General features: G+C 33.3%; 1 protein-coding gene across 12 annotated transcripts in view; it reads right to left on the bottom strand.

The window, feature by feature from the left end:
* Positions 1-13,989, bottom strand: part of Arhgap32 (Rho GTPase activating protein 32) — a 320,258-nt gene that overhangs the window by 37,936 nt on the left and 268,333 nt on the right. For 11 of the 12 annotated variants that reach the window (XM_087214296.1, XM_087214295.1, XM_087214289.1 and 8 more), the window contains one exon: positions 2,544-2,693. In XM_087214296.1, coding sequence (XP_087070422.1) covers positions 2,544-2,693 — 150 coding nt within the window. Of the gene's footprint in view, positions 1-2,543; positions 2,694-2,926; positions 9,037-13,989 lie in introns of those variants that run through there. The other variant, XM_021242813.2, reaches the window with a different exon arrangement.

The following is a 13,989-nucleotide window of genomic DNA, read 5'->3' as shown; positions in this document are numbered from 1 at the left end:
ATCTTATAAGACTACTGAATTCATTTCTAATATTCTAGTTTTCTTCTTTTAAAAATAAAAAGCAAGACATCTAAGGGAAAAAAGTAACAAAGATATTTTCATATCTACTACTTTATCACAATTATTAATTTTACATATCACCTATGTATTTATACTTTTAAAAAATTATGTCTACTGTTTATGAATATAGCATTTCAGGCTTCTCATTGTATTAAAATTTATAATTTTAATAGTAAAATTTAATAGTATAGTATAATTTAAACAACATTAAAATTTATAATTTTAATAGGTTTGTAATGTATAAATTTTTTCCTAAAATTGGCTACTCAATTTTTTTTGCTGTAATGAATACTTTTGGTTCTATTTAATTAAAAAATTAGGATAAATCTCTAAGGAGGAGAATTGCTAGATGAAACAAACTATAAAGTCATTACGCCTCTTGATATAAAGTGCCAAAATGTTTTCCAAAGTGGCTACATTAATTCAGAGCTGTTTGAAAACAACAATTTTCACCTACTGATAAAAATGACTGCTATCTTTAACGGTAATGGACATTTAATGGTAATGGACAACTTAGAAAAACTGCTTTCCTATTTTAATGTCTACCAATGTAGAATGGTATCTCAAAATTGCCTAAAGAACACTTCTATGATTACAAATAAGAGTAAACATGCTTCTGCATTTTGTTTACTATCACCTTGTGACAAGTTCTTCTCTCCATTCTTTAACTTAGGGATTTAAATTAGTATACGTGCTACCAAAGCGAGCACACTCAGGGATTTAAATTAAAAATCTGAATGATTTTCTCATATATTATGATAACATTTCATCATAAACATAAAAAGAGTTTTTGTCCTAGTATATGATATCTCTCTTCCACACTTGATATTTTTCATTATATGAAAAGTGTGTATATGAAGTCACCTCTTTCCTTATGTTTTTTTGTTTTAATCTGAAAAAGCTATTATTCTTCTTTTACCTCCAAACAAAATCAATTCATATTGGTAATGCCATACATTTAAAGCAGTTAACTCTCTTTACATATTTAGAGAATTTTTGGTGTAAGTGGGATCTTTTTTCAAAACTATTTATTTCCATATTATTATTATCATTATTATTTTTATTAATAACTGTTGTTCATAACGTGGCTTGAAAGCCATACTTTTCTTACTCATAGTGGTAAATATTTCTGAATATCCTAAGCTATTTGGATTCATATTTCATCCTTGGCACAAAGCTCTCCTTTTAGTTTTGAATACTGTTCTGATATCTGGTAAAACTAGATATTTTGCATCCTATCTGATTTTTTTTTTCCACAATGACTTTTTGAGGTTTTTTTGTTTTTTTTTTTTTAAGAAAGAATATTAAGTTGATCTTAATCTGGGAATAACAGCTTAGCAGCACTGCACCTGCCTCAAAGGCGCAAGGTCCTGAGTTTGATCCTCAATACCAAAAAATAATAATATTAATATGCTTTTTGCTCTCTTACAAAAATGGTATAGTTTGCATTAAATTCATATAATGCATCCATGAGAAGCTTTTAAACAGTAAGGAATAAGGTCTTAATTTGGACACGATATTATTGAGGGCATTTATCACTGGTCTCCATCAGTGGTCATCTAAAAATCCATGAGTCTTTCCCATGAGAACTTTTCCTAGTTCTTTCACAACTAAAATCGCATAAATCATCTATTTTGACATAGCAGGTAATTCCTTAACATTCTAGCATCTTTAAAGCAGATGGTACAGAAAATGCCATTTTTATAATATCAAAAGAAAAGATTTCCCTTCCCTCTTAGCCATCAATCCCTTCCATTTACTTATTCACTGTTTTTATGTTTTTTGATACTGGGGATTGAACTCAAGACCTTGTGCTTGCGAGGCAGGTGCGACACCACTGAGCTAAATCCTGGGCCTCCATCTAGTAATTCAATCACAAATTCTTGATTCAGAATTTAATTTATAGAGAAAATAAAAATTTCAGAGCTCTGCATGGTAGCACATGACTATAATTCCAGTATTGTGGAGGCTGAACCAGGATGATCAAAAATTCGAGTCTAGCCTCAACAACCTAGACCCTGGGTTAATAAACAAAAACAAAAAAATATTTAAATGGGACTAGAGATATAGCTCATTGTGAAGGCCCTGGCTTCAATCCCCAGTACCATCACCAAAAAAAAAAAAAAAGGGGGAAGGAGGAAAACTGGCTAAATAAGCTATCTGTTTAACAATAACCCACAACCTTCGGACCAACTTAAATAAGCTATCTGGACAGATAAAAGAAACAATGCAGAGTGAGTTACAATGCTGCTGTGTTCTTTGTGTGCACAGGGTACTCTTCCTAAACAGACCAGATGCTACAGTGAATTTTGAGACTCCCAGCTCTGCCCAGAGCTAAGAAGGGTCCCTGAGAAGTCCCAATATGTACTGCAGAACTGAAAGGAAACAGGCACCATTTGCCAGTATTCTCGACAACTAGTTATAAAAAACCAATAGGGAAAGGTCAGAAACTGATATTCTAAGCTTACAAATTTTACTTTTACCTTCAAAACCAGAATTCAGAAGATGCTCCCCAAGGTCACAACCAAACACCCTCTCTTTCAAGATCCCCCGCTGCTTTAGCTTCTGTTTTGTTGGACGAGACTTCATGAATGTTCGTAAGAAAGTAATGAGTTTGCCGTGCTTTTTAGACACTAAAAAATAATAAAGAGAAAAATACCTCAGTTGTGGCAAGAGATTATATTTTACTCTTCATGATAAAAAAACTAGACATCTCAACAGGCTGATTGCACCGTAATTTATAACAAATATATTTTATAAGTTGTAGGGGAATATCAACAGAAATGTAGCTAATGTTACATACTATAAAAATTATAAAAAACTTCATAATTTTGCATTTTCTTCTGAAGTAAGCATGTGATCTTACTTGATGGTATTATGAGCAAACTTCATTCAGTGCTGAATCCATGACCTTCAAATCAAACTTGCTAAACCAGCTATCTTCCCAATGTATACTCAAGGACGCTACAGGATTACAAGAAGGGTCTAATTTTTACTTTTAATCAGTCACTTTGGAGATCTTCATAAGAAGTAAGACTTAAGTCTTAAAAGAGTGTAAAGGAAAGAAACAACAACAACAAAAATAAATAAATAGATAAAAAATTAAACAAAACAAAAAAAAGTGTAAAGGTAGTTTGCACTTCTAGTTCATTTCTAAAATATTTTTCTTGATGGTTACAAATTTTCACAGTAATTGTAATTTTATGAGTACACTAGAAAAAGGAAAATCCCCTCCTTCACATTTTACAAAGAGGACAATGTCCGGATGATATAAAACACATTTGTCAACTTTACAGTTATATAAATACAAAAACCACACAAACATCAAGTCTTCTATTAAAGTCATCTAGATTATATTAAACCTATCACCTTAAATTTTTTGTAGATCAGGCAAAATACAAGTAAATTAATAATTGGGACAGTATTTCCACTAATTTATATATTAGAAAGATAACAGTGAAAGAATTAAAACCAAACAAATGCCAAGAAAAATAGCTTTTGCTAAGAAAGGCAGCCCACAGAGAAAATTGCTCTAAAAGTTAATGCAACAAATTCCATGAGCTCAGCTATTAACTATTAAGACAGAAGACCATGCCATGTGGCTTCAATTCTATAGTTTGCAGATGACTGCTGGAGTTCTACTCAATCCTACTGTAGATTCTTAATAAAAATCCATGATGGCTCCAGAAGGAACTCTTCACCATGAGTAACTTGTGGCCCAGAAGGGCTGTTGAATGTGGTGCTCCAGACCAGACAAGATAGTATTTGCTATTCATTTCTTTCCATTCTTGCAGACAAACCATCTTTTCCACAGACTGCATGGAGGTGACCTGCCATTCTTGTTGGATCCTGACTGAGGTTTCCTGATAAGTACATGAAACTGTCCATGCTAAAACTCAGAAAAGTCCCAGACAAACTGCAACATAGCAGTCATTCTATATTGCATACAGATTAAATGGAAAATTTATTCTTTTTCTATACCAGTTCTTCAAAATTAATACTTAGAATCCTTACTATAATTTTGATGCCATCTTTGACATGATCTGAAATCCTGAGTAAATTACAATCGCTCTTGTGTCTGAAATTTCTTGCTGTAAAATTTAATGATGTACCCTCATATCTGTAAGTGAGACACTGATAGCACATTCAACTTCAGAGTCTGTCACATATATTGTATTATTGGGCTGGGATGAATTTTCTTCTCCAGTAGTTGCTAGCAGTTTATCTATTAAGAATCTTTGTTGAAGAACAGCCACCAAGCCATTTCTATTCATCACTTTCAAACATTTTCCACATGAACTTCAAAAAAAATTTAACAATGTTTCCCTCCAAAATAGAGTTTGATTTGCAACAATTTAAGACTATTTGATAATTTGATTGGAGGATCATAATTATACACCTGTTTCCTTTCTCAACAAAGTAATTATCAGATTGTTTTCAGTAGTTAATAAGGAAATAAATAGGGTGAATTGACTGTGACTTGAGAGGAAAGAAACTCCACTACATAGGATGGTCAGGTATAGCATTCCTGAGAAGGTAATTTCTGAGCTACAAGCCAGGAGGGTGTAAAGGATCTAGGAAGACAGCTGTACAAACAGGCTGAAGAGGTAGGTAAGGGAGAGATTATAAGCCATATCAGAGAGTTTGGGTTTTATGCAATGAGACTACAGATCAAACCTGCTGGACCATACCCAAGAGTCAAGGCAGCCAGAACCTCCTGGCTAGACTTGGGACAATTCAAACATCATAAATAATAACTATGCTTGTTTATAAAACATCAAATAAATATCCAATTTCATAGCAACATTCCCCAAAAGAAAGGAAGGAATGAAGCAACAATTTTCAGCACAAGTGAAGCTAGAACATTTCAACAACTGCAGCAAGTAGTGTTTCATATTGAATTGGGCTCCTTGACAGAAAAGGGTAGGTATTAATGTTTTACATCAATTAGCAATGTTATGTCTTGAATTATTGACTAGAATTATACAATGACCTTCACAATTCATTTATAACTTAATGGAAACAGGTGTATAATTATGATCCTCCAATCAAACACTCATATGCAATAAAATCCCATTCATTCAGAAGAGGGCAGCCTACATACAACTGGCTTTCCAGGACATTAAGTTAAGTTGCCTTAATTCTAATTCTTGGTTTGGTTAAGTTTGGCTCAAGAAGAAAGTTGGCTATCTTTCCCTACTGTGGTAAAGATTGTTCACATTTATTTTTCCTCAACAGTGACACAAGACCTAATTAACAGCTGCAAAAAAGCACAAGATTAAGATGGTGGAGGATGTCGCTAGCAAGGCTGTGCCCTATTTGGCACTCGAGGGCTCTGGCAAATACTGGTGATTTACATGAGCCCCTTGTTTCTACTCCATGCCACCATCTTGCTCCCAATACCATTCTCAAATCATTACTAAAAAAGTCAGGACTTCACATGCAAACTTGAGAGGTGACAGTCTCCTCTTGCCAGTCTATATCCCAATCTGACACTAAAATAACAGTGTCTTCAGTGGTATCTAAGCTTTCAAAAGAAGATTAAACTATGTTCTGCAGAGTTTGGGAGTTGGCTGCTACTAATATTATAACTGGCACTCTCACTGTAATAGAGTAGTGGTGAGAACCTCTGGCATCCATAATTAAATAACCAGTTTTCTATCAACACATTAATCATTGCATTGGATATTTAAACTAATAAAATCATTCAATTTAATTATACTCAGAATTGAGAATTTAGTAACAATTACAAATACAAATATAAATATCTTGTCATACTAATTTTCTTCATTTTAAACTTCCTTCCCATTTGCATTACAGTGGCCAAAATGAACTTATTTTGGCCATAAGCACTGTCACTACCCCCACTTCCTGTGTGATGTTACCAATTACTACCTTTTGAGAAGCAGAACCATAAAATGCTGTCATAAGGCTTCTACTGAGGAAGGTAAGAGTTTGGTTATAATAGTTAAGTGCTTACAAACCCATTTCTATAGAGGGGGAAGGGAACCTGTGAAGGGTAAGGTCCATCAAATATGCTGGGTTAGAAACAATAAATGATAACAATGGAATTCCACAGATAAAATGTATCAAAAATAAAGTACAAAATGATACCTAGACAAAAGTAAAGCATATTTTCCTAGAGTTAAAATCCAACTTATGCCACAATCCTAACTTATTCCAGATCTTTTACCTGAAATCTTTTTATAAACCTCAGACAAACCCTACCAGACCAGTCTTTCTGGCAGTTACAAACTTTCACAGTATGACACACAACTGAGTATCTCCAAGGTAGATCTTTATGATACCAATAATCAGAGATACTAAAAACGCACAGCTCTGTAAACCACAGTAAACCTTGGCAAGGAGGTGGGACACCCGGGCTTCTAATTACACAGTAGAATATTTCTCAAACAATCCCACAGTAGTCTTGCTTTCTCATAATACATCGCCCCAACTAGAGTTCTGGAAATTGCTTCTCGGAAATCTCTAGACTAATGTAAGACAAGTCTGGGCATGGATTAATCTCTGAGGGTGTAAAGGAAGATGGCCTGTGACTAGTAATAGTCCAGCACTAAGTTTATTTGATTATGTGTATAAAGTTGTAAGATCTGTAATAAATTTGAAAAGTCAAGCAGACAGAATTAGAGGGTAGTAGAGATATATAATACCTGTGGAGATTGTGCTCATTTTACTGAAGGTATAATGAAGTATAAGTGTAATGTTTAAAATCCAGTGAATGTTCACACATTGTATACAGTAGCCTGTTTTTTACTCAGGTCTCAAACACAGATTAGATGACCACTTGGTACAAATTTAACAGAGAGGAATACAAATATAGGCAACTGGGGTACATGGTATTTATGGCTCTCTTAGAACATCCCCAAATCCTATCATTCTAAGTTACTATTCCATGCTTCAAAATTTTATAGTAAGTAAGTAGGAAAAGATGTTAATCTTAATTTGAAACTCCATAACATGCCTTTAAAGCATAACAATATCCTCAACAGTGAACACAAAGAAAAGATTTTTCTGTAGACAACTATTTAATTGATCAAATGGACTAGTGTTCTAAAAATTCTGCTCTTCAAAAGAAAATTTAGTAAATTGTAAGGAAATAACAACTACAAACTATTGACACAAAAGGCCACTGTGTTGTGCTCAGTTTTAACCTGATTATTATTTTGAAAGCAACTGTGTACTTAGCTTTGTACTCAAGTCTTCAGTAATGTTTTCAGGACAAGCCAACTGAAAGCACGATTAGGAGAAATAGGCGTGGAGTATGACTGCCCTGGAAAATAAGGAGCTGGGAAACAGACAGAAGTTACCAGAGCCCATGGGAAGTACACTTACTTTGAAAAATCACTCAACAATTTTATAAGCAGAAAAGTTTGAGAATAATAGTGAATATTCATTATCTAGTTTTTTGAACCATTAATATTTTGTTGCATTATTTCATTGGATTTATTTTCTTTTTAAGTTAAAAAATAAAAGCACCACAGATAGTTGAAGCTGTGTATCTTTCCCTAATTTTATTCTCTCCATACATAGCCTTTATCCTAAATTCAGTATTTATCATTCCCATTGTTTTTATATTGACTACATGTATACTAAGCCAAAAACAATAAATTCTCATTCTCTATGCTTTTTAAAATTTACAGAAATTGAATCATGCAACATCAAACTTTCTGCAACACTGTGTATTTTGAGATTTATCTGTGGTACAGCACTTTTGGCTCAGTATATTCATTTCAATTATGTTATAATTTTCCCTTATAAGTATACATCGCCACTTACATCTCCAATCTCCTGCTATCATGTAGGGTTTCCAAGGTTTTGCTGTTTCAGTTTTGTCTTGAGAAACCCAATAAGTACACTTCCCTATACACAAGTGAGAGGCCTTCTCTGGCACCCACGTTGAGCAGTACTTTTGGGCTGTGATGTATGCCACCTTTTCACCATATTCATAGTTTCTAAAATGATTTATCAGTAATACACTACCACAGGATGTATTTCTAAGTTCCCATTCTTCACATCGTTTTCCCATTCTGTGCTGTGAGCTTTATTCACTTTTTGACAATCCGATGATCAGGAAAATATATTTCACTTTAATATGCACTTCTGTGATTGGTAGTTAGGGTAACCACATGTTGTTTATGTTTAATGATCAGTTTTCTTCTATACTGAAATAACTGTTCATGCCCTTTGTCCATTTTTCTGTTTGGCTGTCTCCTCCTTGATGGATAAAACTAAGGATTTAGTTCAGTGGTGCCGCCGCCTACCTTGCAAACACAAGGTTCTGAGTTCGATCCCTGATACCAAAAAGCAAACAAAATGAAACAAAACAAATCCTCTTTACTCCTACTTCCCCTGTATTCTTCTCTGGGATGAAGTGCAACAGACTGGACAATATGAAAGCAGAAGCTGTACGCCAAGGCAAAGTTCCTCTGAGAAACTGTAAAAGACATAAAAACTGAAAATGTAAACATTCGAATTGAATTTCTAGAGAATTTTAGAGGGTGCAAGTGAAGAAAAAGAATTCTAAAAAATGGAAAAACTATGGTGGGTTGCTGATGTCTTAAATAGTGGCAAAGGAATATAACAGATTAACAATTACAGTCTTAAATGGATAAATTTTATCACTTAGTATTTTCAAATTTATTAAAAGGGATATTGGCAGGAGATACAATAATTAAATTATTTTTGGCATGTATTGTCGTATAACCTGAAAAGATTTTTGGGCAACTAAGAAATAAAGCTTTTGAATAAATTTAATTAGCATGTAGCTGGGAAATAATTATTTAGTCTATAACCTTGAGTATATCAATTAAATTGGTTTAAATTTAACAAAACTTTGATTTTCAAACAGTTGAACTCATAAAGCAAGCTGTGGTTCACTTTAATTAACTCTACAAATCTTTTAAAGAAAAATTTCTAGATAGCTGAACAAAATTCCAATGTAATTCAAATGTTAAAGAAAATGAACTTACACTTTTTCCAGTAACTGAAATACAGAATTTCTTACAACTTTTTCTCTTTTACAGTATATTAAGTGGCTTTAATATAAAGGATGAATAATGATTTAAGTTTTTTATATCATTATTCAGTGAATGACTGAAAATACAGATGAATAATTTTGATGAGAAGTTATTTTCAGTTTTATAGAAAACACCCTCCAAATCAGAGTGAAGAAGTTTCTCACAATAACATGATTATTTTAATGTAAAATTTAAGGAAACTACTTTTTATTTATACTGACACCATAAATATTCATACAAAGGAAATAGCCATAATTTCTCCATCTCAATGCAACAATTTTTAGATTTGTACTATATACTTCTTCACCTTCTTCAAAATATGAAACAAAATTAAAAACCAAATAGGGCTCACTGTTTTAAAGCAGCTGGTACTTTGAGACATACATATGAAGTAACTTACATTATTTATTTAATGAGAAAATTCACAATAATGTCAAAGTTTACATATATGGGATGATAAGTGAGTATCAATAATGCATACGCTGCTTTTTCACAGTAAGTTTTTATTTAATAAAATAAGGACATGCCCAAGAAATTCCATCACTGTCTCTATTTTTCTCTTTGTAAATTTTCTAGTTTATTTGGTGCAAGATCAGCACTCTCTTTGGCTTCCCCTATTGGCCTGTTCCCAAATCTTAAGTCGGATACCACCCCCCTCACAAAAAAGCGGGAAAATCTTTTAAAATTGTGGTAGTATCATAAGAATAATTATAATATACTGATGTTTACTGAGTATTTACTATGTGCCAGGGCTTTATGTGCATTAACAAATTTATCTCAGTTTGTGTTAATATCACACTTCACATGATTTAAATCCAAAATATAAATGAGTCTCTAATCACTAGAATTACCACCTTAAATGTTTATGTCAGGTCAGGTATATGAAATAAAATATAATGACCTCCCCATTACATTCCTTACATTCCTCCTCCTTGACATTCTGTGTAAGGACTTAACTGTACTAAGAGTTATCAGAATAATGACACTGTTTTTGTTGTTGTTGCTGCTGATGCTGCTGCAGTAAGGGGATCAAATCCAGGGCTTCATGCATATTAGGGAGCATTCCTATCACTGGGCTACATCCTTGGACCCAGAATAAGGATACCGTATACCTTTCCTCACTTCTATGTATATGCTTCTAATTATCATAACCCAATACTCAAATTTCAATTACTTTTTGTTAGTCCATTTGGTACTATCCTGTATCTAAATGTATAGATTATATGAGTAAGCGTAAAATGTTAGTAATTCTATTTGAAGACTTAAAAATATTTGAACCAATGACCCAGTAATTGAAAACTTTTGTGGCTTTCCAATAATAAGACAGATACAGATTGATCATTCCTTATCCAAAATGCCTGGGACCAGAAGTGTTTTGGAGTTCACTTTTTTTTCATATTCTAGGATATATACATGTATATTATGAGCAATATGTGGGATAGAACACAAATCTGAACACAAAATTCATTTACATTTCATATACACTTTATATACACAGCCTAAAGATAATTTCATATAATATTATAGTATGCCTACATTTTAATTGCAATTAATTCATCACATGAGGTCTGATGTGGAACTGTCCACTTGTGGCATTCTATTGGTGCTCAAAAATTTTGGAATTTTTCTAAATAGGGATGTTCAATCTGTAGTCAGATGAAGGCCATCCATCCCATCATGCATCATACTTTTTGCTGGTTAGGCATGTGTAGAATCATGAACATGGAGATAAGGTTTTAGCCTTAATTCTGCAAATAATTCACTGTAAGATTTTAGACAAGGAAAGCAACAAATTTAGACGGCAATTTTCTTTCTTTTCTTTTCTTTTTTTCGAGACAGAGTCTTACTTTGTCATTCAGGCTTGTCTTGAATTCACTATGTAGCCAAGACTGGGCCTGAACTTGGGAGCTTCTGAGCTTCCTGCTTCAGCCTCCCAAGTGCTGGGATTATAGGCATATACCACAGTGCCTGGCAAGATCTCAGTTTAACAAAACAATGAGAAGTTTAACTAGGCAATATGAATTCTAGATTTCAATGAAAATACCTAAGAAATCATTAGGTATCTGAGAAAATATGACATTCAAACAGGATGAAAAGCCCTTCTATAGAAATTATGTTTGTTTTATAATAATTTACCAGGAGGATAAAGAGACATCATTTAAAACTTCAACAGAAAGCCTTGTAAAAAAAAATTAGGCCTTCCAAATCATTTTGGGAAAGGCTGGCATAAGAATTTAAGATAAAAAGAGTACTACTAAAAGTTGTATAGTATATTAGGTTAAGTACTTTAAAAATTACTTTGGTCTATGAATGTTTAAAATAGTAATAAGGAGTTTTTATATAACTATATCCAGGACTTGATATATAAATTGGACCATCTTCATTTATTAAAGACATTCACAGCTGTTGATCATACCATATGACACGCTGTTGTTTATTTGCCTCCAGATTCTTAGATAACAGTACAATGTCTGTAGTACTGCTTTTATTAGTATTAGCATAGACATTATAAGGATTAATTTTTAATCTGGGTTTTAGGAATTCAGAGTATTAAAAGAAAAAACAAGGTAAATTTTATCCGTAAAATTCAGAATTTCTGAACATTATATTCTACCATGCTTATTCAAAAACCAAAATCCTTACTCTTCAGACACCATCAAATTTAGCTTCTAATTTTGAAATCAAGAATATAATAGTTGCTCAGTTTTGTATTCCTCTCCTTCCCCCTCCTTCCCCAAGTATGTGTGTGTATTATATATAGTATATATCCAAAATATTCTTTAGATAAAGTGAGCCTCAATCTTTAATAATCGGTTGAAGTTACTGAGGAACACGAAGTACAGAATCAATTTTGCTCAACATATTATAAACAATTTTGGAAGTAAGAGAAAAAACAGTACTCTAAGTGATGTAGGTAACAGCTGTAAGAGGCTGCTAAAGAGAAAATCTGTAGGACCAGCTTAGGAATGAGGTTCTGGAATGTGGACAGCTACAGCCTGATATCTGAACATTCCAACCTCAAAGGGAGGAAACCAGGTATCCCAGAAATGCCATGTTCACTGTATGCTGTGTTTAAAATGGCATCGGCAGTAATAGCTCTTGACTGAAAAATGGGCAAGCTACTGGCAGTTACGTAAGTCCAACAGGCTTCCATTTACTGACGAGGGAAAGGAAAAGCCATTTCAAAAGGCAATACTGTCTGAAACACAAATGACAAGGGTTATAGAAAATAAATCTGAAGTAAATTCCAGAAAAGAAACTTTCACATAAAAGAGATAAGAACAATGCAATTGGAAAAAGAGAAAGCACAAAACAGGCAACTGACTTCTGTAGACTACCTAGCACAATTCATGTTGAATAACACACCTAACATGTTTGGCTATTTGAATGAAACTCTCTCTTCTTCAAGGTTAAGAATGAAACCAAAGCCACACCACACGGCTGCCCTTCCCAGAGGAGCCCACAAACTGTGACAACATGTGGCCTGCACGTACACTGCAGCTTTAAAAATCACACTCTCTGAGAAAATGGTCCTTAGGTTAAGATAAGACTCTCTTATTATCCATGTTTAGACATTTACTTTCCCAGAAGCTACAGATTTTGTTACAAACAGCAAAGAAGGCTCAAATTTATATTACGTGATTTGAGGTTGGTATGAATAAGCTATACTTTTCTTCTGCTCAAAATGTTCACTGATACTTATTTTAAAAATTTAATTACAAATTGAAATAAATGTGAGTGGTTTTGCTCAACACTGCAAAAACAAAATAAAATGTTTTTTAACTTGGTGACTACCGATTCAGTTATTATATAAAAGACTATGACTAATTTAATTTCTAAAAACAGAACAAAAGGAAGATTTGCATTTTACCAGAAGCAAGTAGGAGGAAACATAAGGTGGCTAGAAATTCCTGATGCTAGAAGTGTTTTAAAACTATAATGGGATGTAATATATAGATTATAGATTTTTAAATCTGCTAAGAGTTTTCAAATTATCTGGGCTCATTTTTGCAAGATGAATTGGTAGTATTTCCTAAGAGGCTTAAAATACAGTACTTCCCAGGAAAATGTTTATAATTTGCTCATTAAATTAAAGTGTAGTAAACACATAGCTTACAAATTCAGATACATGAAAGGTAGTAGGACTTTCAAAGTACTGCATTAATTTCTAGAAATCTGAAAATTTAGAACTTTAATCTTAATCTTGTGAAAACTTTTCAGTAGATTTTTCTTTTTAATTAGATTAAAATATAATCATATTCATTTAAATGCCACATAATCTTTTGCAGTTTATTACTACAAAGTCTGGTATGGAATACTGATATAGTGACAGGTGTTTTTGGGTGGGAGTTGGAAGGAAGTGAAGGGGAGAAGGTCTGTATTCATAGATATGGTACCAATAATGAAGTTCCTTTACAGGATAAAGTTCTGGAATCTTTCTTTGCCAAAGACCAGACTTTCAGTATAGTAAATTAAGGGCACAGATCTTGAACTCAGATAGACCTAGGGGTTACAGTCCCTAGAGCACTTCCTAACTGCAAGATTTCAAGCAAAGTATTTATTGAAATCATGACTCCTTTCACTCTGCAATGGGAACAGCAGTAACAGCTGTCACTCAGATTCCTAAGATGCTTACATGAAATGATAGCCGCCAAGCACCTAACTCTGTAAGTGTGGCGAACTGGGAGCTAATATTACTAGTACTAGTTCATCTTACCTTTGAGAATGCCCTCCCAAGTACAGGGGGCTAATTAAGAAACCATTTCAGTTTTCTAGACCCAATGTAATTTGATCTGGCTATACATTCCCAAATAAGAACTGGGCTTACTAAGGAAGGACGTATACAAACTCAAGACCATTTCCTTCAAGTCTTTCCTCCTGTAATTTTCTT

The sequence above is a fragment of the Heterocephalus glaber genome, unplaced genomic scaffold, assembly GCF_053883595.1.
Source record: "Heterocephalus glaber isolate CG9 unplaced genomic scaffold, H.glaber_assembly_v1.0 deba00001446, whole genome shotgun sequence".
Classification (NCBI taxonomy): domain Eukaryota; kingdom Metazoa; phylum Chordata; class Mammalia; order Rodentia; family Bathyergidae; genus Heterocephalus; species Heterocephalus glaber.
Note: the sequence above shows the minus strand (reverse complement) of the source record. Positions and strands in the feature narration are given on the sequence as shown.